The following is a 26,151-nucleotide window of genomic DNA, read 5'->3' as shown; positions in this document are numbered from 1 at the left end:
GAAAAGAAAAAAGATGGGGAAAAGAGGGAAAAGAAAAAAGATGGGGAAAGAGAGAAAAGAAAAAAGATGGGAAAAGAGGGAAAAGAAAAAAGATAAAAGAAAGAAAAAGAGGAAAAAAGGGTGTAAAGAAAATAGGACGGAAAAGATAAAAAAATGAGGGGAAAAAGAGTGACATGAAAAAAGAGGGAAAATAAAAAATAAAAGGAAAATTTGGAAAAAGGAAAATAAAATAAAAATCAAATGAAAAAGAAACAAAAGGAGAAAAAGCAAAAGAAAAAGGCAGCAAAAGGAAAAATAAAAAATACAAAATAGAAAAAAAAAAAAGAAAAAGAGGGAAAAGGCAAATGGAAAAAGAAAGCGAGAGGGGAAAAATATAGAACAGGAAAAAAAAGAAAAAGTGAAAAGGAATTGAGAAACAAAAAAGAAAGAAAGAACAAACAAAAACAACGAAATGAAAAAAGTGAAGGATAAATTGAATTTGTAATTATTTATATCTTAAATTATAACAGAAGTGTTTATGATCAGCTTTTATTAAAAGGCATATGACACAATCGTGTCGACACACTGGTTCTCATTAGATCACCAAAGTTAAGCAATGTCAAGTCTGGTCAATTTCAAATGGATGACTATTTAGGAAATCCAGGCACTGTACGGAGACAGATGTCACCCTGCAAGAACTGCAAAAAAAAAAAACCCTAACGTTGTCATTTTGCCCAACAGGGATATACAGGGCGTCCAAAAAGTCACTGCAGAGTTGAAAATCTGTCATTTTACCATTAATGATTATTTTTTCCTCTATTTCAGATATTTTATAAATATTTTTAAATTAATTATGCATAAGTATAGCATTGAACAATGTACGCAAGTTGTAAAATTTTTTTTACCAAAATCAAGGATCAATTGTTTTGACTCAAAGAGCTTATCAACGGCATTTGCATGTAAGAGATAACCCAAGTCACAACACAATTCAAAACATTGTAAAAGAGTTTATGTTAACAAATCCCAAACCCTGCAAGAATTGAAGAAAAACATCAAGAACGAAATAAGGGTTGGTTGGTTGGTCGTTTTTGTTTTACGGCATATCAACCCTTTTCAGGTTATTTAATGCCGAATCTAGTTAATTTGAGGAACGATTTTTAATGGAGTATATTTTATTTTTTTTAAGTCAGATTCTATTTAACCCATAGTTGGGACCCTAACAGGTACTACCACTCCAGGTCAGAGTGGACCTGGGAGCAAAGGCAATTAAAGGGTGACTCCACACCCCACAAGGTGGGGCCTCACCATCGGATATAGTTTTAGGTCATATCCAGGACCACGAAATAAGGGAGTTAAATGGTAATCCAGAGATTCTGCAATCTGTCATGAATAATGTTTTGGAAAAAGTACAAATATGTGAAGCTGTAAATGAGCAACATTTAAAAGACATTACTTTTTCATAAATAAAGATTGTTTGAATTCTGCAGGTTTTTTTTTAATTTCCCAATATCACTTAGATTGTGTTAAAATTACAGAAAGATATCATTAAAATTAGAGAATCTATTTCAATTCAAAACCCTTCAGTGACTTTTTGGGCACATGTACATACGACGGGAGTATTTTTAGGAATTTAATATTCCCTTGACACTTCCCCCTTCAGAGGAAACCTATTCAATCAACCTAGGATGAATGCTGCTGGCTTTAATTAAATACTTTGACATCACAGAAGAAAACTTATTCATACCCTAAGTGCTCAAGATAATTATGTACCACGCAGATAATGAGTTAAACATTTTTAAATAAAGTTATAATCGAAAAATACTTTCTTTTAAACAAAAATTAATTTGACTTGATATCTGAATACAGGGCTCTATGGACAAATTTATCTTTAGTTGACCTTTGACAACTAAATATTTTTGTTTACTAGCCAAATGAAAACATTACTAGCCAAACCTATGTGATTTTTAGAATATGACATCTTCATTCTGTGACGAGTATGTACATCATAAAGATTTTTCTGTATCTTTTTTAATAAGCGTAATTCTAAATATGCAACAAATTTTATGTTGATACTTGAAGGAATAAACATTCTAATTTCTTCAGATGTTTTTTTTTTAATGGTCAGCAAGAAGAGCTTCACAAGTCTTGGAATAAGAAGCTGTATTACAATGAGGTATCAAAACAACAAATTAATGAAGACCACTAGACCAACATGTCTAACAAGCTGGAACAAAAGAAGCAGAAGATAGATCAAACAATTTTGAAGAACACCTGCCATAATAGGCTTTTCTAAACAGGGCTCTATGGACACATTTTTATTTGACTTTTGACAACTAAATATTTTCGTTTACGAGCCAAACCCACATGATTTTTAGAATATGACATCTTCATTCTGTGACGAGTATGTACATCATAAAGATTTTTCACCACAGGAAACTTTTGATGAAATGAAAGAAACTTATGGTGATAATGCCCCATCATATGACCTTGTAAAACGCTGGCATCTTGAATTCAAACATGGCCGGAAGTCTGTGGAAACAGTTCCCAGACCTGCCCCCCCCCTTCTACCATTGATGAGGCATCTGTCCGTCAAGTTGAGGCTGCCATTTTAGAAGATTGGCGCATTACTATTCGCCAAATAGCCCAAGATGTCAAGATTAGTACAGGGTCTGTGGAAACTATCATTCATGACCATTTGCATATGCATAAGGTGTCTGCCAGATGGATTCTTAGGTTGCTCCCACCATTCCAGAAGCGAGAAGCGTTGTGCTCAAGGATGAATGTGCCAAAGTTTTTGAGTCAAAGTTTTTCCAAAGACTGATTACACAGGATGAAACCTGGGGCCATCACTATGATCCAGAGACCAAAGCCCAGTCAATGCAGTGGAAGCACTTGGACTCACCACCTCCAAAGAAGGCAAGGATGCAGCCCTCCGCTAGAAAGGTCATGCTCACAATCTTCTGGGACCAGGACGGAATAATGATGACAGATTTCCTGGCAAAGGGTACCACAATTACAGGAGCTTATTATGCTTCACTTTTGAAGAAATTAAGGGAAGCTATCAAAATCAAGAGGCGGGGCAAGATCAGCAAAGGTAACCTCCTCCTGCAGGACAACGCTCTGGTCCACAACTCGCATGTCGCCAGATCAGAAGTACGGGTGTGTGGTTATGAAATCCTCTCCCATCCTCCCTATTCTCCTGACCTTTCACTCTCTGACTTTCACCTTTTTTTTTTTTTTACATAGGCATCACCACATTATCAAGGCCAAGAGGCCACTCAAGGATAAGGGTTAAAGAGTGTACAGTAGAAATTGGACAATATAGTAATCATTAGTAATGAAAATTTGGTAAATTTGATAACTTATATGGAACGGCTCATCAAGAACTTATTTACGTTATACTTGAAGACAACCATATTGTAGTCAGCCGGAAAGCAGGAAAACGGAAGACAATTCCACAGGCATGCAGTTCTAAGAAAGAAGCTTTGTTCATGGAATCTACGTTTAGGTTTAGGCATAGATAAAGTGTGGGGGGAATTATTGATAGTGTTTACAGCTAGACGAGTGTTTCTTGTGAAAGTTTGGCGAGGGGGGACCATAGATTGAAGCTCAGTCGAACACTTTCCATGAAAATAACGATACATCAGAGACAAACTCGCAACATCTCTTCTGTGAGATAGAGGTTGCAAGGAGGAGAAAAGGACATCTCCTACAAGGCTATGAAGTCTATTTTGAACTCTATCAAGGCAAGACAAGTCCTTTCTAGCAGCTCCTGCCCAGATGTGGCAACAGTATTCCATCCTTGGACGTACCTGGCTCTTATATAGATAGAGAATAGCATCAGCAGTGAGATATTTACCGGATCGATAGAAAGATCCCACCATTTTTCCAGCGGCCTTGGCAACAGATTTGATGTACGTGTTCTATTTAAGATCAGGAGTAATGGTCAAGCCCAGAAGCTTGTCAAAACTTGAAGCCTCCTGAAGACGAGAGCCATTCATTTCAATTGATGCCAGATGTGGATCAGAATGTTGATGATGTAAAGAGAGAAGCTTGGTTTTAGATGCATTAAAAGTAACCAGCCACTCCTTTCCCCAATTGTACTACGTGCTCAAGATCAGAGGAGAGAGAATTGGAGAGAACTTGGTCGTTTACTGTCTTAGATGTGCTACCATAAATGGTAGTGTCGTCAGCATAAATGTCTACAAATGATATAAGGATGTGATTTGGAAGATCATTAATGTAGATCAGGAAAAGAGTTGGGTCCAGGATGGACCCCTGAGGGACACCGGCATTAATACTGTGAGCTTCTGATTTTTGCCCCTCAACTACTACTCTTATGAACCTATCAGAAAGAAATGATTTAATAATTGAGAAGACTTTTCCAGCTATACCATAGCTAGCGATCTTATGGAGTAAACCTTTATGCCATACAGTATCAAAGGCTTTAGATATGTCAAGAGCAATTGCTCTAGAAAGATTGCCACCGTCGAGAAATTTGCTAATCCTATGCGATATAACTGTAAGCAAATCTGCTGTAGATCTAGCAGAACGGAAACCATATTGAGTGTCACTAAGAAGGTTATTTTTGTTGAGATGGTTGATTACTTCTGTATTTAACACAGATTCTAGCAACTTACTCATGACGCACAGGAGACTTCCCAGCCATGAAGTTGTTTTTGAAAGGAAAACGTTTCCCAGATGATGCAGCCTTGATTTCTGAAGTCACGTCGTGATTGGACGACCAACCTGGGGTGTTCTACAAAAACGGTCTCCAGAGCTGCATTGAACGATGAGAGAAATGCATAACTCTGGGTGGTTCCTATGTAGAGAATGACTAATAACTGTGCCAAGTTTCGTTGCTCTACTTCTATGGGAAGTGGGTCAGGGGCATTACTTATTGCACGCCCCTCGTATATTGTTCTATTAAACTCTTATTGTTTAAATAATTTAACTTTTTTTTTTTTTTTTTTTTGATAAAATGAACAAAGTTGAAAAGATATTTTTCACTCAGTAGTGAGCTTTGGAAGATTGTCAGTGAAAGAAATACAATCGCCAAAAGATAAGCGTTTTGTTATTTCTAGTCGCCACTTTGAAAAATCACTTGCAAATATGACTATTTCACTCGCAGTGCAATGCTCTGGAATACATAAGCGATAAACAAAGATACTTTATTTTTATTTTTCCTTGTGGGTCCATGGCATAGTGGATAAAGTTCTTGGTAAAATTCAATTCTAACTTACACTCTTCTGGAGTTTGTGCGAACGACAATAAAAATACAATTTCAAATTACTATGACAGTTTCTGTTACTGACACATTTAACTCCCACTTATTAAGATTTGTTAATGGAAACCTTTATTCCATAGACATAGCTTACTCTCATTATGTTAGTCATAACCATTATGGATTAAATCGTTCCGTTTGAAATTCTGTATAGATTCCTTCAATATCAATATAGGATACCTATACCTATTGAGCTTATTATATATCTACAGTACTATGAGCAATGTTCCTTTGAAGTATTAATACATTAAATTAAACTTTGCTCTTCTAGACTTCTCGTCTAATTCCCTCTGTAAATTATATATATATATAATGAATCTGAAAAATATATTAGCTTCGAAATGCCATGGCCTAAATTCGGCAAGATACACCTGAAGAAAGTCGGAGGTTATGTTAGCCAAAACATTGTGAATAACATCAGAGATGAGAACAGTAGTCTGAATAATACCAACTATTATCAATCCTCATCTACAAAAGGAGGTTAAAGGTTCAATCCTCAGTGTGGATGACACTCAAAATACAAGTGTGAATTATTTAGGACTTCTACTCATTCATAGCTGATGGAATCAGAGCATACTACTTCCATAGATTAAATAACAGGTCCTGTTCAAAACTCTGTGCATATTCCCCAAGTTCGGCAGAAAGATTGCCATAGTCTGAAGAATCCAAATAATAATATGACTATAAATCCTCATCTCAAAAATTCACTAAAGATAAAGTGTTCCAAATTTCGAAGGTAGATATTTACTTGTTGTCCACCTCAGCAAGATGAGACACAAGGTCAGAAAGTGGGAATGTCCAGCCAGCACCCCTAAAGAAGGTGGACTCTAACTTAGCAAAAATTGCCTGGGCATCTTAATCGCCATTCCCTGGGAGGGTGGACCTCCTAAGAAATACCCAGGTGGCATACCTCAGTCCGACAGGTACTGGGCCAGTTCCTGGTCCCCTCACCTATAGAGCTGATTGTCAAGAACGGAATCTTAACTGGTACTTTCTCCCTAGTCTCCAAGCAGCTAAGAAACTCCTTCTCTAACATTCAAAAGAATGGAGAGCATTTCAAAGGTATGTTTTAGTTTGTTTTGATTCTCCTTATTCAAGAATCGCTCAATTTTGTTCATAGCATACATATCTTTAAAAATAATAAAATGAACGCAATAATATTTGAACAGGTAGAAATCCAATATTTCTTTTACACTAATTTGACAGCAAAACAATTTAATACAAAAGCGTCACAAATCTAACAGGTCCCACACGCTCGACCAAGTTCCAGCTTTTGTCCCATTGCTCCAATATTGCATGCCTGTACCTGTTTTGCAAATTTACTTTAATGGAATGTGCTCTGATGAACTCATAGCATTTCTGCTCCCTTGACGTATATAGCCCTAACTAAGCTGAGAAGCAGCAAAATCATACCCCTTCACTGTTGGGGTCCCTAGAGGCTGGAAAATTTTATCCTCTAATAGTTCCCCCCCCCTTGACTGCAAGACTTTGTAATTCCCTTACTGTTTCTTGCTTCCCTGACTGTACTAACCTGCTAAAGTTTAAATGTTAGGTGAACAGACATCTAGCTGCTCAACTCGCCAGTCACCTGTTAGACACGATCCCAAATAGTAGCCCCTTCATGTTCCAACTGACAATATCTTGCGGTGAGAAAAGAGTGAACCCCCCCCCCAAAAAAAAACAACAACTCAAATTAAAAAGATTAAAATGTAGTTAATCTTCAGATAATGGAGACATCCTTTAAAAACTGACTTCTTAAAGCTATCTCTGGCCAAGTCTTTATTTATCCCTCTTTTTCTCAAGTCCATTCTTATCACTTCCTGACACGTTTTTCCTTGACCTTCACCTGTGAACTAGGACTGCTACCTCAATTGTTCTACATTTACCAACCTCCATAAAAATCTCATCCATTCTTTGAATGTGACCATACCAACAAAGTCTCCTCTTCTGCACATACTTTCCTAAACTCTCCAGACTTCTTTCTTAGAAGATCAGAACTAAACCTGTTTTTAAGACGCACGTTTGTACATCCATTGTTTCATTCTCATAATTTATCTCCATGCAATGCAAATCCTTAACCTTCACCAGACAGATTTTATTTCCATATATCATATTCTGTAATTTTTTTTCTTTTCATTTTTACTCAGGAGTGTCTTCATTTTGTTATAAATAGTATTGGGATAATTAATAGGAATTAGAAATCGAAAAAAAAAAAAAATATCAGAAATTTTTAGGATATAAAAATCAGAAAAAATGTGTGCCTATTTTATACTGCTAAAAACGATTCTTTTTATTGTCTTTGTTTGTTTTTTGTTTAAAACTTAATTATAGACTAGCCTGGAGGTGTGTGTTGACCAAAGAAGAAAAAAAAAAAAGTGGTAGTAAGCAGACAGGCTTAAACCCATACCGTAAAGGAGGAAAAGAACATGGAAAAAAAAGTGATGTCTTTGCTGTTGCGCTCATCGTCAAACTGACGTAGGTTACAATTAAGGCTAGTAAATCGAAAAGAGGGGATGACTTTCAAAAATATTGGGGAAAAAAGCGACTCCCTCCTCGCAGAAAACTGCCCAATCGAGGGTGAAGGAATTAATGTTTTTAGCCAATTTTTTATATTTGTCATCCGAAGGGTCAAGCTTCAAAACGATATCGATCTTGTGAAAATCTGTCACCTCTGTCTAAAGTTTTAGGCAGACATACAAACATACATATATTTAAACAGACAGGTGAGATTTATAGTATAGACTAGCAGGGGGTACCTGGCGTTGCCCGGGTGTTTGGAGATAACTCAAAACTCCGGGGTGGGGGTGTTAAAATTTTAAAAAAAGTTTTGGTAGGTGACTATGAGGATTGAACCCGAACCCTTAAGGCAAAGTTGGAAATTAAAGTGTGAAAAAAAAAAACGTGCGATGTTAACCATTGGGCTACCGCGACATACTAACGGAAACACGTTTGAATTTATTTAATTACTTAGATTTGGCAGGTGCACGTTTTAATGACTTAATGAGGTCAACTTTGATTGCGGGGTATTTCAAAGCCTAATCCACATGCGGTGAGCGAAAACTGTTGAAAAAATGGTCCACTGAATAACTTAGAGTTGACCTTTCGGGCCAAAAATTTGATATTTGACGTCCGGAGGGTCGAGCTTTCATAGGAGACCAAATTTGTGAATTTTTGTTCTGTCTGTCGAAAGTTTTTGCGAGACATACAAACACACATACACACATTTTTGCTTGTATATATATAGATGACTCATATTAACAATGACATAAATATTTTTTAAATTTTAAACTATAAGTCTATTTTTTTTATGTTTGCAAAAATATATGCACATATGTAATGGATTTTGTGGTAATACTCCTCACCCCCACTGAAAAAAAAAAACAAACAAAAAAAACCTCTATATTTAGAAATTGAAATGAATTGGAATCTGTAATTGTATCGGAATCAGAAATTTAGAACAGAATTGGTAATTGCATGGGAATCAAAAAAAATATTAGAAACGTCCCATCACTAGTTATAATAGATTCATTTCAAATTATTATCTGTGACTTTTATAATATACCCTTTCTTCAGTGTTGATATTATTATATCTATAACAGACATGAGGGGAAAACGAATGAACACATATCTAAGGAAATGGCAGAAACACTAGAGGAAGACCTCCAATCCACAGGGGAATGGGGACAAAAATGGATGGTCACATTCAATGCTGCCAAGACTAAGCTTGTTTCCTTCAATAATTACAAGAAACCTTCTCTACCACCAATAGCAATGGCTAAAAACACATTACCTGAAAGTACTTCTTATAAACTCCTCGGCCTAACGTTTACAGGGAACATGAGTTGGAACAGATACATTTAGAGCATTGCCAAGGCTGCTGCAAAGAAGGTGGGCTCTTTGTACTTCTGCCTAAAAGTATCCTGTACCTCGATAAGGCCACCATTCGCCCATGTATGAAGTACTATTGTCACATTTGGGTTGGTGCATCTGCTACTAATCTCTCCCTCCTGGACAGGGTTCAAAAGAGGCTTGCCAACCAAATAGGTCCTGAACTGTCATCTAAACTTCAGCCTCTGTCCCATCGACGAAATATTGCATCCCTCTGCCTATTCTACAAGTATTTTAATGGTGAATGCTCTGATGAACTACAAGCACTTTTACCCTCTCGACGTAAATACCCTCAACAAATCCGACAAGCAGCTAAATCCTATCCCTACTCAGTAGAGATCAGTAGGGGTAAAAAAAATTTACTCCAATAGTTTCTTCCCCAGAACTGCTGAACTTTGAAACTCCTTTCTGGTATTCTGTTTTTCCAACTGTACTGACATGCAGAAGTTCAAGTGTAATGTGAACAGACATCTTGCTGCTCAACTCCCTACATACTATCCCTACGACTTATGGTGGTGTTTGGGTGTTTTTTGTTTTACGGCATATAAACCCTTTTTGAGTTATTTATATATGCCGAATCCAAAGATTTTGAAGAAAAATTTTTTAATAGAATATATTTTTTGTTTTCAAGTTGGTTTCTATTTAACCCATAGTTAGGACCATAACAGGTGCTACCACTCCGGGTCAGAGTGGACCTGGGAGCAATGGCAATTAAAGGGTGGCTCCACACTCCCCAAAGCTCGCAAGCTGGGGCCTCACCACTGGATATTGTTTAAGGTCATATCTAGGACCTTACGACTTATGTCCCCAATAGTAATCCCCTACTTCAAAGTGGCACTGTGTCTTGTTTGAGGTGAAAATTTAATAAAAAATAATAATAAAAAAAAATTTATTTATTGTAGTTTAGATAAGTTTGCAAAATACCTATCTGGAACGAAAGCTCTGTCCATTTTTTTTAAGTTCCAGAATTTAATTATTAATTTTTTTTTTTATAAACAACGTCACAGCTCACACAAAACAATTAAACTGCAGCTTTCATGTTTTGTGTGAGCTGTGGCATTGTTCGATTTGAAGAAATAATTATTAATGAAGTACTAGTGCTGTTTACAGACCATGCTGAAATAATAAAATAGTATTTAGAAAGCCATTCTTAACATGGAGATAGAGGTGCGTATGTGGTGGGGGTTCATAACTATTCTGTACCTTCATCTAACAATTTTATAAAAAGAAGATATCATAAAAAATTGAATTTAACTTTCAAATACTGTCTAAAAAAAAAAAATAACATGGTGCATAAATCACTTCCCTTATTTTGTCCTTTAGTCCTCACATTCCATGAGCAATGTTTCTGACAAAGAGAGAAGAATTGCTGTTTCCTATGTCAGAACCTATTAATACTTATCATTGGCTAGTTTTTGATGAAGCAGGTGCTTTTTTTTTTCTTTTAGCTCTTTACATCGTGGCTTCATGCCTTGTCTGGAGCGATTTCCGTAAGCAATATAAATAAAAAAAATAAAAAAACTGCACAAGAACCATTAATATGGTGGTAATACTAGAGACACCCCCCCCTCAAGTGCTAGGAAGTATAAAAAGAGGAAATAACTTCATCAGTAGACCAAAGTTATAAGAAGTTGTTCACCAAGGTACACAAAAGGAAGCTGAATAGGATCGTTAATCAAGGCGTGGCAGTAACAGGAACAAAAGGACCGGGCATTATAGGTCAATATGTTTAGAGTTAGCTTACAGACAATTCTAGGATTTGAAGTGAATTTTGTGATAGTTTATGGACAATCTTGACTTTGTGACAGTTGAAGACAGGTGTGAGTTTGATACAGTTGAACACAGGTTGTGGACATGAGCTGATGTCAACTGATAGTCGTCTGCTAAGACTATGTTGCTGCGGATGTTAGCATGCAGGGAGTCGATGGTGTCACTCATACACAGAGTGCAACTGATATTTGCAGAATGTGCTGGAGTTTATTTTTTTATTTTTATACATGTAAACCCGTGTACCCCCCCTCCTTGGTAGCTGACAATGTGTGAGAGATGATGACGATATGACCAGAAAAGAAAAGACGATGGGAGGTATGTTGGGGTCAGTGATGTTGTTGAGCGAAGGAGCATACTTGGTTGCACAGTCATCATTCTTCTTTCTGACCTCTTTCAATCTGTCAATAAGGTCAAGGTCAAATAAGGTTTACGACGATAACACTAAATCTTTCCACACTGCATTTCTGAAAAAAATATGCATTCCTTCTTTGACTATGCTTATGAACCAAAGCAACTTTTCCCATTGAAATTAGCCCATTAAATCCCAGAGTATATAAAATGCTTCCTTTGTTCCAGTTCATTTGACTTGTCGGTCTAGTGGTCTCCTTCAATTCATTATTTCGATGAGCTGTTTTTTTTTCTATTATTATAAACACTTTCACCCCAGGCGATTTTCTACCTCTACAAATCTACTATCAGACTATGTATGGAGTACTGCTCTTATATTTGGAATGGTGAATTTTAGTTCCATTTGAAAGTTCTTCATAAAGTTGCAAAAATGTATAAGCAATTTGATTGACCCCCCCTCCCCCACACTTTCTTCTCCACTACAACTTCTCTCTCACAGACGTGATGCTGCTAGTCTCAGTCTTTGCTATAAATACTATTATGGCATGTGTTCCTCAGAATTGCCTGATCTATTCCCTGCTTCCTTTGTTCCTGCTCATTTGACCCGTTAGTCTAGTGGTCTTCAATTTGCTGTTTTGATACCTCATTGTAATACAGTTTCTTATTCCAGTAGCTTTTTTCCAAGAACTACATGCAGGCTTGTGGAACTCTCGTCCTGCCCACTGTTTTCCTCATACCTACAGCCTTGGTGATTTAAAGACTAAAACCAATAGGCATCTGTTTATATAGATAATCATCTTTCATTCTTGTCAGCTCCTTGCATCAAGTGGCTTCATGCCTTGTCTAGAGCAATTTTCATATTGAACAATTTAATTAAGTTGTACTATTACATATTATCTTACAAATTTTATAAATAAATTATTTGATGTCCTATTTATTGGACAGTGAGACCTAATGGGTTAAATATGATAAGGAAAAAAACTGTTTGGAGATATCTACACGATAAACACCCTTCTCGAAACGTATTGACATACAATGTATGACAAAGTAGCAACCAGTATGGTGCTTATATAGTATGGGACACAGGCGAAATTCGCAGCTCCAAATAAATTAACAGAAAGACTCTTTGGTATAGTTTATTATCGGGCAAAAATAGATATCTACATCAAAAATTGGAAAAAAATGATCGAGTAGAATTTTAATTAAAAACAAAAATTAGTTTCATGATATTTTACCAATTTACCATTGATAAGAGCAGAAATACCGGTAAAACAGGGGGAGATAAGTAAGTCTGTCATTTTTTTTTTTTTTTTTTTTTTTACATGAGGATCACCACTTATCAAGGCCCGTAAGCCACTCGGGGATAAGGGTTATTTTGTGTACAATAATCAATGGGATAATATCGTAGTAATAGTTGATATTAGAGATTTGATAGAGTGTTTTACTTAAGGGGGGGGGGGCGATTAATCAGGAATTTGTTTATGTTGGACTTGAAGATGTCCAAGTTGTAGTCAGGTGGGAAACAGGCAAACGGAAGAGAATTCCACAGGTGTGCAATTCTCAGAAAAAAGCTATGTTCATGGAATCTACGTTTTGACTTAGGCACAGATAAAGAGTGGGGGAATTACTGACAGTGGTTTTAGCTAGACGGGTGTTTATCATGAAGGATTGGCGAGGGGGGACCAGAGATTGGAGCTCGGACGAGCACTTGCCATGGAAATAACGATAAAACAAAGACAGGCTCGCAACATCTCTTCTGTAGTTTATCAAGGCAGGATAGGCTGTTTTTTGAAACTCCAGCCCAGATGTGGAAGCAGTACTCCATCTTTGGACGTACTTGGCTTTTATAGAGATAGAGAATTGCATCAGTAGTGAGATACCTTCTGGAGCGGTAGAAGGAGCCTACCATTTTCCCAGCGACCCGGGCAACAGAGTTTATATACATGTTCCATCAGGAGTAAAGGTCAAACCCAGAAGCTTGTCAAAACATGAGGCCTCCCCAAGACGAGAGCCATCCATTTCAATTGATGCTAGATGAGGAACAAAGCGTTGATGATGTAAAGTTAGGAGCTTGGTTTAAGATGCATTAAAAGTAACCAGCCATCTCTTCCCCACGCTGAAGATCAGAGGAGGGAATCAAAGAGAACTTTGTCATTTACGACCTTTGATGTGTTGCTGTAGATGGTCGTGTCATCAGCATAGATGTCAACGAATGAATTAAGTATGTGTTTTGGGAGATCATTGATGTAGATCAGGAAGAGAGTTGGGCTCAGGATGGACCCCTGGGGGACTCCAGCATTAATACTATGGGCCTCTGATTGCTGCCCATCAACCACTACTCTTATGAACCTATCAGAGAGAAATGATTTAATTATTGAGAAAACATTTCCAGTTATACCGTAGCTGGAAATCTTGTGAAGTAGGCCCTTATGCCAAACCTTATCAAAGGCCTTCAATATGTCAAGAGCAATTGCCCTAGAAAGGAAGCCTTTGTTGAGAGATTCACTAATCCTATGGGATATAACTGTTAGCACATCAGCTGTAGATCTAGCAGAATGAAAACCATATTGCATGTCACTAAGGAGGTTATTTCTGCTGAGGTGGTTGACTACTTCTTTATTTAATATGGATTCCAGTAACATATTCCTGACACACAAGAGACTTCTTCTTGGTCTGTACTGAGAGGGGGATGACTTATCACCTGAGTTTTTAAATACAGGGCATACTGACGAGTTTTCCAGGGTGTTGGAAAGCACTTCTCCTTAAAGCAACGCTTAAACAGTTTTGTAAGTATGGGGGCAAATTCTGGTCGAAGCTTTTTCAACACTATAATTGGAATGCCGCCAGGGGAGCTGCTTTACTGGAATCAAGGTTCTTGATTAGTTTGGCGACCTCGTGCACAGATATTTGTATGTTGGATAGTGTGTTGTCTGTTGTAGGAGGAAATACGGGGAGTTGATGCACTTCATCGCAGAGGGTAGAGTTAGCTGCAAAGTTCTTGGCGAATAGTTTGGCCTTGTCTGATGCTGAGGAGATGACCTCAGGTCCATTGACGATGGTTGGGATGGAACGCATGCATCTGTTCAGGATCCTGTTTGCTATTTGCCAAAACTGGTGGGAACCAAGCTGCAGCTCAGCTACTTTGGATTTGATGGACTGAGCATATAGCTCTCTTGCATTTTTTATTACTCTTTTACAGTGGTTGCTGGCAGTCTTGAAGGCAGCTTTAGTCTCAGTACATCTATTATGTTGGTAGCTATGGAAAAAGTGATTTCTGTGCGCAATGGCAGCGGCACATTATGGCTGGCTATTAGGTTTTTGTTGGAATTTTTTGAATGGTATGAATCGGTCTATGCCTACAATTAACCATTCTGATACTATAGAGGATACATCCTTTTTAAACATGGAATGCAGAGGTAGATCAGATATGAATGTACGGAAGCTATCCCAGTCAGCCATAGAGTATCGATATAAAGTATGGTGGAGAGGTACATCTGAAGACTTATTTGTATTTCATTTTTATCTTAACTGATACAACTGTGTGATCGGAAGATCCCAGGGGAGATAGAATGGAACATGAACATAGCTCAGGGGAAGTTGTGAGAAAAAGGTCTAGAAGGCCTGCATACTGACCAGTAGTATCAGGCACATGGGTGGGTTCATGAGCAATCTGAGTGAGGTCATAGGCAATGGCAAAATCATGACAGAACCTCCCCTCATCATCTGTCTTATTTGAGTGGGTCAGCCATTCCACATTATGGACATTGAAGTCACCGCAAATGTGAATGGTAGCCGAAGGATGAGCAGACAGGATGAGGTCAATTTTCTCAGATATACTCTTAAGGACAGTAACCACGCTGTTATGGTGGTAAGAGAGCAAACATGAATGCGGTGGTGTAAGCAAGTGCAACCCAGAAGCACATATAAGGTAAATTAGGGTCTTCTCTGGAGATATCTCTACCACACGGGAAGCCATCTTTAATGTAGGCACATATTCCATGTCCATGGCGATCTTGGGGGTCAGATTTAGATGTTAAGTTAGAGTATCCTGTTATTATGAACTCATCTAGGGAAGTGGTTGGCCCTATGCCAGTTTCGCTTAGAAAAAGTAAGTCCGGTTTTGTCTCCTGTAATTGGGTTTCAACCTCTGGAAGGTTGGAACGTAGACCCCCGATGTTGGAGAAGAAGACATGGCAGTAGGGGTCTATATTGGAGAATGGGGTTCTAGGTTTATTTGGGTTTCTTTTTTTTTTTTTGAGATATTTCATGTTGAGTTTTTGGGGTTTGTGGAACAGGTCGACAGACTTGGTTAGAGTAGGACAGAGAGGGAAAGTAAGAGAGAGAGAAAGAGGAAATTTTTTTTTTTTTTTTTGTAGCACATGATAAGGTAAAGCTGTAACAATTACCCACTAGTATGGCATCGAGAGGCCCTACCAGAAACTAATGCATGGTTCAGAATCCATTCACCAAATGACAATACAGCAGCCCCAGTACTTTATATTTTCCTAATTGCTTGTGAAAGTACTTATTTTTGCATGATGCATAAGTATATCAGAGAGATTTAACTCAGGAGATTTTTATCTGTGCCGAAGAAAACCAAAATCTCTACGTATGTATAAAAGGCACTTTGTCTGTGTGAGTTCATTCCCTATGAACCCCAAAATGATTAAACAGATTTTTGTGAAATTTCACACAAATTTACTATATATGTATGGGAGTGTTCTTAGGTTTTGTATCGGAATGCCTCTGATAAGTATCAAAAATTGATAATCAAAAAAATCCGATTAAAAGGAGGAACAGTCCTATTTTGATCAAGTTTTGATAAGGTCACTCTTATACAGCCTAACATCACAAGTGCATTTGAAGATTTTATCATTGCACAAGCAAAATGACCAGCTTCTTCGATAAGACAAGGGTGCATTTGAAGTGAATGTTTCTGTTAAGAGCACAATTGAAGCATTATGCTTGATTTTTCATTTTAAGCTTTAATTCAAGCTATTATATATAAAAAATTTTTTTATAAAATTAACAGTAAGTTCTCTACAGTGCAATGTAGACTACAATGTATTGTGGACCAAGTCACTGCAGGGAAGCATGTAAAGCTTCCCCTTACTGTACCATCGGCGGGTCCCTGACTAGAGCAGGCAATCAATCAATTAGACTGAAAAATGGGCAATTTCACCAATTTTGATGATTATAAAAGCATTGGCAGTGTGGATCATTTGTTGATCCTCATTAAATCCTGGGCAACGTCAGGTCTCCCTGCTAGTTTTCAATAAAGGCATGAAATTTGTTTACTTTTAATACTTTATTTTTCATGGTTGAGGTAGAATATTAACATTTCTTTTTAAAATAACATTGAAAAGTTTAGAATATTTCTTGCATTATTTGAATTACTCAGACTACAGTTCTCACCTTGAATGTTACTTTTACCACGTTTCGGCAGATGTAACCTCCAAAATTATCAATCCTCATCTCAAAAATTCAGAAAAAGAAATTTTTTTTTTCTTTTTTTTTTTCTTCTTATCACTTACAGTTGTTACTAAGTATACGCGCAAGTATATGAAAGTTTTTTTTTTTTTTTTTTTCTGTATTCTTATACAGTACAAGCACCAACAAATCCGAGTACAAGTGATGCTCTAGCGAGTCTGTGTATTCATACATGCATTGCAAAAGCCTATGTGTTTTGTGATCATGCATCAATACATTTTCCGAGGATCAAAACAAAAACGTGTTCAAAAAATGTGTTCGAGGGTCAATTTCATATTATTTGGATTCTTCAAAACACTGTTCTCATCCTGCAAGCACTTGGTAAAATCCAGTTGTAAACTTACACTCTTCTAGAGGTTGAAGGTTTAATTTTCAGTCCGAGTGTCAGTATAATTGCAAATTACTTAGAACTTCTACCCAGTCATGACTAACGGAATGATAGCATGCTAGCCCCATCAATTAAATAGAGGGTTCTTTTTGGAATTCTATGCAGATTCCAGAGTCCACCTGAAAAATATTGGAGGTTACGTCGACCGAAACATTGTGAAAATGACACTGAAAATGAGAACAGTAGTCTGAAGAATCCGAATAATATGAATATCAAATCCTCATCTCAAAAATTCAGAAACACAAATAGCCAATTTGTGCAAAGTTTGGAGTGTTCATAAATTGGGGGAACAATTCTATTTTTTTTCTGTCAATTCTCTATAACTTTGTTTTTTTTATGCAGTACTAGCAGGGTTACCCAGCATTGAATGGGCAATAAACTTCTATTGCTTTACTCTTCACTATCCATCTCTCTATCTTTCTCTCCCTCCCCCCTCTATCCCATTTTTCCCTTCTCTTGCCTTACCCCTCTTTCTCAGCCTATTCCTCTTTCTGGACATATAAATACACAGACAACTTTCTTTTACATAGATTTCTCAAAGAATGAGTCGGCATAAGGGATTACTTCCATTTAGTTAGTACAAGAAATGGCTGGACCCCCCCCCCTCCAATGAAATCCATACTAATTTAGGGTTTTCAAATTAATAATTTTTCCTAAATATTTTTTTATGTTATTCATCCAGGGCAATACTGGTCAAGAATATGCTAACTTTGTTTTGTAGTTTTTAATTTTAACCGGACATACATCGAGACAATTACCCTTTATATAATAAACTGTGAGTGAACATTCCTTAAATCAACCAAAATCAAGTTTCATACCACACACAGATTCTATCTAACCCATATATGGAACCCTGACAGGTACGACTATGATCTGATGGTTGTTTTTGTGATCGCACTAAGATAAAACAATACAAGATGAGTTAAGCCACGGGTGTGTGTTTGATACTGTTACGTAGCATAGGAGAAATCCCAAATATTGTCTACCGGTAGCTGTCTAGTCGCATCAGTCCCCAGCGATTTTCTTATTGACCTGATCTACTCTTGCTCGTATGCAACTCCAATCATTCTGATCCCTCTCTTGGTGGGTTTCCAGAGGCACCAATTATCCCAAACAGCACACTGTCTTTAACTGTCACAAACCCAAAAGAAATTGCAGACCATCCCCAACAGTCACAAACTGTTGTAAAACATATTGCCACTCCTAAAACTGCACGTAAAATAACTAAATATATATCCAGACCTTTTGTTCTTTTTGTACATTGCCACACTTTGATCAACAATCCCAGGTCAGCTTCTCTTTGTGTGCGTTTGTGAACAATTTCCACTTCAATCTTCTGCTGATAAACTTTTTTCCTTTTTATATTATATTTTTTCCTCTTTTTTTTTTTTTTTTTTTTTTTTTAAATTTCTAACACAATTTAAAATACAATGTTCCTTCCTTCTCCATATTAAAAATAGCTTTCTATGAAGAAAGACATTCTTTATATATACAAAAATAGGGGGGGATTTCACATTGATATAGCGTATTGGAAGTTATTTTTGGTTTTAAAAAGAATTTTATTTGCTTTAATAAATTTCACAATTTCATTGAAATTGACAGCTGATTGGATAATTGCTTCATTATCTTCTGCCTGCTTACGAGACCTGCTGGAAGATGCTGATGCCAAGTTGTCAGAGATTGAGTCATAAATTGAATAAGTACCATGATTTATATTTTTAACTTTAAAAATTTTCAGTTTTAATTAGCTCAAAGGAAAATAACCCTAAAAACTATTTATAAAGGTTTTTTTTTGTTGTTTCTTTACAATTTATTGAATGAAAAACCTTTTTTTTTCTGACTCCAGTCACTAATTTTGTTCCTGGCGACTCCAAATTATTAAATATTACTATATTTTATTTTAAGGTCATATCAAATCAGAATATATAAGTTTTATAAGTGTAGCTTTGGTAGTTTCTGGGGTTTAGCCGAACAGACAGAAAAGACAACATTCCTTTGTGTATTAGATTTTTCTAATTTTGTACCTTGCAGCATTTATGTAAGTGCAATTTCTCTTAAATCATCATAATGATTATTATATACAGGGTAGAACGATAAAATTGTCACCGTAGAAAAGATGAGATGATTCCATTTCCATTTGATGAAAACTGTTTTTTTTTGTTTTTTTTGCAGACCATCTACTAGTTGGTCAGTTTGTGTACAAATCCCAAGAGCGATAGGAGCCTTCTATCATGTCTGAAAGTGACACAATGTTCAAAGAATGAGATCAGAGATGTGCCACTGTACAACTCATGCTCTCTAACGATCCAAGTTATGACAACAGGACCATGCCAGCACCCACAAAATGCAAATCCAGATGGTTCAATGATTGAGGGCACAGTTTCTGACCATGGTTATGGTTTTGGTATAGTTTCAAGTGAGGGCCACTTCATGCTGCTTCACAACTTCGAAGTCGGCTTGAAAGTCAACACTAAAGTGTACCTGGATGTGCTGAAGAGTGTGCTGATCCCCTGGTGCAATCAGGTGGATGGATGCTGGCAGACCCTGGGTGTGGCAGCAGGACGCAGCGTTGACCCACAAGTCCAAAGAGACTTGGCTTTAGAAAGAGTGCTTCAATTTTGTAACATTCTCTCACTGCCCCCCCCTTCCCCCGCCCCGACCTGAACTTGTTGGACTACTTTATTTGATCATATGTCAAGAACATCACCAACATGACCTCCCACAACACCAAAGCAGCCTGATCAGCACCATCCGCCGAGTATCTGCTAAGCTCCTGCCAGTGCTTGTGGAAAAGGCACACTCCTAGTTCCGGACCCATATCAAAGCGGTAATTGAAGTTGAAGGCGGCTACATTGAATAAATGTCAGCTCTACTGCATAATCAAGTTACCTGAATTGATCTTTTCAAAATAAAGTTTTAAAATAAAGCTGTGGTGTTGTTTTCTCTATAGTGACAAATTTACCATTCCAGCCTGTACAGTTCGATATGTCGGTTTCAAGGTGCCATTAGTTGAGGTCATCTTCGACTGAGTCCTTATCTAAGAATTCTTTGGCCTACCTTTTCCTTGCTAACCCTCAGAGATAATTGCATGAAAACTTCCAGTGTCAAATGGCGTTGATGGTGTAGAGAACAGATACTACACTTTTATCTTAGCAAAAAAGCTAAAGAATCTTTAAGATACTTTTTTTCTGACTAGGTATTTTTAAATGAATGAAAAAAAAAAAAAAAAATCTATAAATATATACAGCATGTCATTGTATAGTTTGTTTTTTGCTTATAATTTTACTTTTAATTTATTCATAACAATAATATTGTGTGGTCTGTGTACATGCTTGACATTTATAGAAAAGAAATACATATTACTTTTAATTTATTCATAACAATATTGTGGGGGTCTGCATTTTAAATTTCTAGAAAGACATGTTACTTTTAAATTATTCATAACAATAATATCTGAATAATAATAAACTCTAGGCCCAGAGGGTCTAGTTTATCTAACCAGATATCTGTTCAACATGTCCATATCACCATGGATAGTTGATGATAACAAATGCATCGATAATAAATCTTACAATAATTAAAAACATGTGAAAATTATACAGGTAAGTAGAAAAGTAAATTTCCTTTGCATTTGGTAACAGTTATTTTGTTGCCTGTTTGCTTTTATCACTCCCCTTTTTTCTTTTAAACTATATTTCACAATCGCCTAAAAATCTATTATATAAAAAGAATATGCCTTTCTACCTGTGTGTCTGCCTCTAAAACTCAGAAAGTATTCAAGATACAATTACAAAACATACATATTCTGATTTAGTACGACCTCAGGCAGGTTATGGTAAAACAATAAATACATTTTGCAAAAGTATTTTGAAAAAAAAAAAAAAAAAAAAAAAAAAAGAGTATTCATAATAAGGTATAAGAAAAATAGGTGCTTGTTTACAGTTAAACTGTGGGAATTTTTAAAAATATGTCTATTTTAAGCAAAAAAAAAAAACGGCATTATTTATGCAATTGTCCCTATTTATTATGCCTCCCCACGGGACAGAGTTAGACACCAGGGTCGTTTTTTAACGTGGAGAAAAGGTACAAAAATAAAAATTGTCTCAGTCGTGAAGGATTTCTCCTCCACCGAAAGAGAACAAGAAATAGAAGTGCAGCGTCTGAAGAACAGATACTACACTTTGATCTTGTCCCGAAGGCCAAGCAAAAAGCTTATTTATGCAATTGTCATTTCGAAAATAATTATTTATTCAAAAATACAAAATTTGATTGAGTAAGACAACTGCTATTAGTTAAAAAAAAAGAAAGAAAGATGCATAGATATTATGGTAAGAATCTATGGCCACCATTAACATCATGCAAACTTTGAAAAAAAAAAAAAAAAATGGGGGGGGGCATATTCTGACTATCAGTATGAATAAAACAGTGAAATATACAATTTTCTGTAAAAATTACTTTTATGTATAAAAAATTATCTACTTGATTAAATTTTGTTCATTTTTGGATATATTATTATTTTTCTATATGACAATTACTGAGTAATACTGTTTTTTTTTTTTTGCTTGAAATGACATTTTTAACTAGTGTAACTTGTAAACAAGTACCAAAAATATTTACCAGAGAGAATTTAGGTAGAAAATAAAAGGTATCCTTATCTAATAGCAAAGCTAAACAAAGAGGAAAGGCAAGACAAGTACAATAGGGGGCGGGGAGACAGAAAAAAAATCTAATCTACAGTAAAGAAGAAAAAGAAAAGGGAAGGCAGAAGATAAAGAAAGAGACACAGAGCAGCAAGAAGACAATGCAAAGATTGCAAAGGTCATAAAATTGGATGCTTTAAAGGAATAAAATCTTGGGGGAGGGGGAGGGAGGACTAAGTTTAAGAATATGGTGTTAAAGTGCCAAATACATACAGTAAAAAGAAAAAAATGGTAGGGGGTGAAGAAGAGGGAAGAAAAGGAAAAAGAAAAAAAAAACCCAAAAATACAAGAACTTGAAAGTTGGCAGAAGTTAGGGTAGATGGAGATAGGTAAGAGTAGGGTTTTCCCCCCCTTTATGTGTGCGTTATACCTTTTATCTTTATAGCAATAAAATTGCTACCACTTTTTTTCACATGTCCGTTTTTCTACCTCTTCATTTACCAAAAATAAAAATGTGCCAGGTGAAGTTGTTTAAACATCCTATTTTTTTTTTTTTTTTTTTACATAGGAGTCACCAGTTATCAAGACCCAAAGGCTACTCGAGGATAAGAGTTAATGAATGTAAGGTGATGGTGTAGTAATCCTTAATGGTGTAAATTGGGTAAAATTTGATTATTTCTGGAGACAGCTCAACAAGAACTTATTTACATTGGATTTGCAGGTTACCATGTTGTATTCAACCAGGAAGCAGGCCAGCCGAACAGTGTTCCACAGGCGAGCAGTTCTGGGAAAAAAGCTTTGTTCATGGAATCTTTGTTTAGATTTAGGTACATACAGAGAGTGAGGGAAATCATATATTATGCTTGTAGCTAGTCGAGTGTTCTTTCATGAAAATTTGTCAGGAGGGGGACTACAGATATTTTATAAGTAATTTAATTGCAAAATTAAATCTGCTAGAATGCATTTTGGTTTCTCCATAAATAATCATTTCAATCTGTAACCTATAGTTTAAATAAAACACTTGTTTCTTGTACTATTTTGTGTGTGTATTTTTTTTGCTAATTTAATACATTTATAGACATCTACATTTTTTTTTTCTTATTAGACTGGGTTAGTGTTCAGGAGCGAGAGAAAAGATATAGGTTATTTGAGACAGCTGTAATTATAAAAGTCTCTTTTTATAAATATTTGCATGGCGGAGTTATTGGATTGGGAAGGTGTTCAGGAGAGATGGAGAAACATTATTATATTTGGGTCATTCGTAACTATAATCCGAATGCTTGTTGGGACAACTAAGTGTAAAAAGGATTCAGAGATATTATTAGACTGAGTTAGTCTTCAAGTCAAGAGAGATGGGGGGAAAAAATGCAAGGTCATTTGGGTCATCGGTAACTATTTGTATAAATATATGAATGCTTGTAGCAATTATTAAAAATCAATAAAAAAATATTGGCGCTTGTGTAGTTTGGTGATCGTTTAAACCGATGCATTTCAGGTGAAAACATGATTATGTATTTATGTATTATGTCGAAATTAGTATAAAGTCCAAATAGATTTTTACTCAAAATAGTTAAAATAAATATTTAAAATTATTTTTTTTTAATCATAGGACCATTTTTATCCCCTATAAACAATTTTTTTTAATCAGATTTTGATCTTGAATGTAAATCTATTTGATTACTGAATGTGCAGAAGATATTCATGTCTGATTCCAACTCTGCTATGAGGAATTAAGATTCATTTTGTATCATAGCATTTTAATTACCTTCTGCCCAGGCACAATTCATTTTATTTTTTTTTTTTTTTACGGCATATCAACCCTTTTCAGGTTATTTAATGCTGAATCTAATCATTTTGATAACAGTTCTTATGCTCTAAGTTTTTTATATCTTCAAATATTTGTTCATGGTGTTCAGTTTAGTTGTTTTGTGGAGGAAAATTGTTTTTGTAAAATATGATTGAATCTTGCAAGAAAGATAAAGAAAAAAAACATTTTAGGTCAAGAAGTTGGCTTGAATTTTTATGCAACATTTTAAGAAAAAGGTTTTAATCAACTTTATAAAACCTAGAACAATATATTTGGCCTTCAGGCCAAGATCACAGTGTAGTATCTATTCTGATACTACACTTCACCTGGTCAGGAGGAGGAAAAATCCTTGATGACTGAGTCAATTTTAATCTTTGTTCTTATCCAAAGTGCCCATTAAAAACCAACTTTGTGTCCAACTCTGCCCTCGTGGGGAGACAAGTAAGTAGGAACTTTATAAAACCTATATTCCATAGTCTATAATAATCTACCAGATTAAAATCTAATTATGTTCTCGAGAATGTTGAAAAATGAAGAAACAGATATCCTATGCCGGCAGCATCTTTGTTATATATGAGAATGGTTTAGCGCCACATAAGCAGCAATCCACGTTCAAAAACCTAAAATGTGTTTCTAAGATACGAATTATGATAATATTAAGAAAAAAGTTCTCTTTACAAAGGTTTCTAGAAATTTTTTTTTTAATAAAACCACAACTATTTGTTCATGTGAATGTTTTTCATTAACCAAAGTATAAACATTTGAACCTCAGCCATATATATAAAAAAAAAAGAAAGAAAAAGAAAAAAGAAGCTAGCATAAAAATGGCTAAAATAGCAAAATTTAGCTTTGATATCCCAGGATTTTTTTTTTTTTTTAAATAAGAGAAAAAAAAAAAATCAAAATGCACATGCCTTTTTTATATGAACTTAAAAACTTTATTTATTTATTTTTTTAAATTAGCTCAGTTAAGATTAGTGGAAGTATGACATTGACAGTCAGGGTATATAAAACCAGGCACCATTCTTACCTCTATCGTTGTTGAATTTAGGATATGTTTCATCTGGAAGGGCAAATCATTAACGCAAACAATGAAGTTACTTATTCTAAAAAAAAAAAAAAAAAAATTCTTGCTGCTTCTGTAGATTGGTGATCTTTTCAACCAATGCATTTCAAGTAAAAACATTATGTATTTATGTGTCATGCTGAAATTAGTATAAAATGAAAAATATTCCAATAGAAAAATAGGTGCTAGCCCACTTATTGAATCATGCTATTTTTAAATAGCATTTTCAAGTCAAATTAAAATTTTACCATATCGTTTTTTTTTTTAATTAAATTGTTAGGTGAAAGTATATAATAATTACAAAACACCCTCCTATCCCCATATTAAGAATTGCTTTCTAAACAATAGCCTTATTATTTCAGTACAGTCCAATAAGTGCACCAATAGATAAAATAAATACAAATAAAAATAAAATTTATTGAATTATCAAGTTTTATCATATCTGGAAGAGTTGTGCGACCAATTCAGTATGACAAATAAGGGAGATAACCCTTGACTTAAATTGAGGATCAAAACATAATTGTGGCTGATTTTTTTGTTAAAAATACATCTAATGTGTCTTCTACTGGACCATTTTTCATAATCTTTGGAATTTATACTAATTTTGATATGATACATAGGTACATGAAATGTGTTGATTTAAAAATAATCACTGATCTGTACAAGCAAGAAAACCTTTAATACATTAAAATATATAAAAAAGGATAATAGTAGAATAACTGTATTTGCCAATATGTAAATATCATCGCAGAAAAAAAAAATAGATTTAATAAATATCTTATATTTAAAGTTTTTTTTTCTCTATAGGAAGTAAAATAATAAAATAATGAAATCTTCATGTTGGCAATTACAGACAGAAAAAAATATTCTAAATAATTCAGTGTTCATTTAAAGGGGCAATATAGACAAATATAATCTTCAAAATAAGGAGAGGGAGTAAAAATACAAGGGAGCTAATTTCAAGATAAGGCAAAACAAAAGTACATTTTTAATTATCATTTATTTATTTTTTTTTGCAAAACTGTTTCAGATAAGACTTGCTTCTTTCTTTTTTATTTTAATTTTATCATGTAAGCAAAATAAGTATATACAAAACTACTAACTAATCAACAAGCCCTAAAAATATTAATATGAATTATAAAGATTTCTGTAAATAAATATAAATAAAATTTAAACATAGTCCAATGATAGAATTTGGAGACAAGTCAAAGTTTAAATAAAACTGTAAATAAAATAATTGAATCTTGAAACCATATTTTGTTGATTTTTAAAAGTAATAATAAAGTATTCAAATCAGCAGAACTTTTGAAAATTTTGTAAAACTTTTTGGTGCTTCTTCAGTATTACACCTAGATGAAATATAGCTGTCAACAACTTACTTGTGAGGAAAAAGAAAAAAAATATGCAACAACTATATAGCTAGTATTTCAAGATTTTAAAAGCATTAAAATTGGTAATTGTATCAGAATCAGGAATTTAATACAAAATCGG

At 35.2% G+C, this 26,151-nt stretch overlaps 1 protein-coding gene across 5 annotated transcripts in view; it reads right to left on the bottom strand.

Annotated features, from left to right (window-relative positions):
• Window positions 1-26,151, bottom strand: part of LOC145268339 (E3 ubiquitin-protein ligase HERC2-like) — a 500,726-nt gene that overhangs the window by 206,961 nt on the left and 267,614 nt on the right. For 4 of the 5 annotated variants that reach the window (XM_080123842.1, XM_080123845.1, XM_080123843.1 and 1 more), the window contains one exon: window positions 24,625-24,657. The exons of the other annotated variant lie outside the window; for it this stretch is intronic. In XM_080123842.1, the coding sequence (XP_079979968.1) occupies window positions 24,625-24,657 (33 nt within the window). The remainder of the gene's footprint in view (window positions 1-24,624; window positions 24,658-26,151) is intronic. 5 annotated transcript variants of the gene reach the window in all.

Source organism: Euprymna scolopes, chromosome 43 (assembly GCF_053919585.1).
Source record: "Euprymna scolopes isolate OS-2025 chromosome 43, ASM5391958v1, whole genome shotgun sequence".
NCBI lineage: Eukaryota > Metazoa > Mollusca > Cephalopoda > Sepiida > Sepiolidae > Euprymna > Euprymna scolopes.
This window is presented reverse-complemented; position numbering and strand designations above follow the sequence as displayed.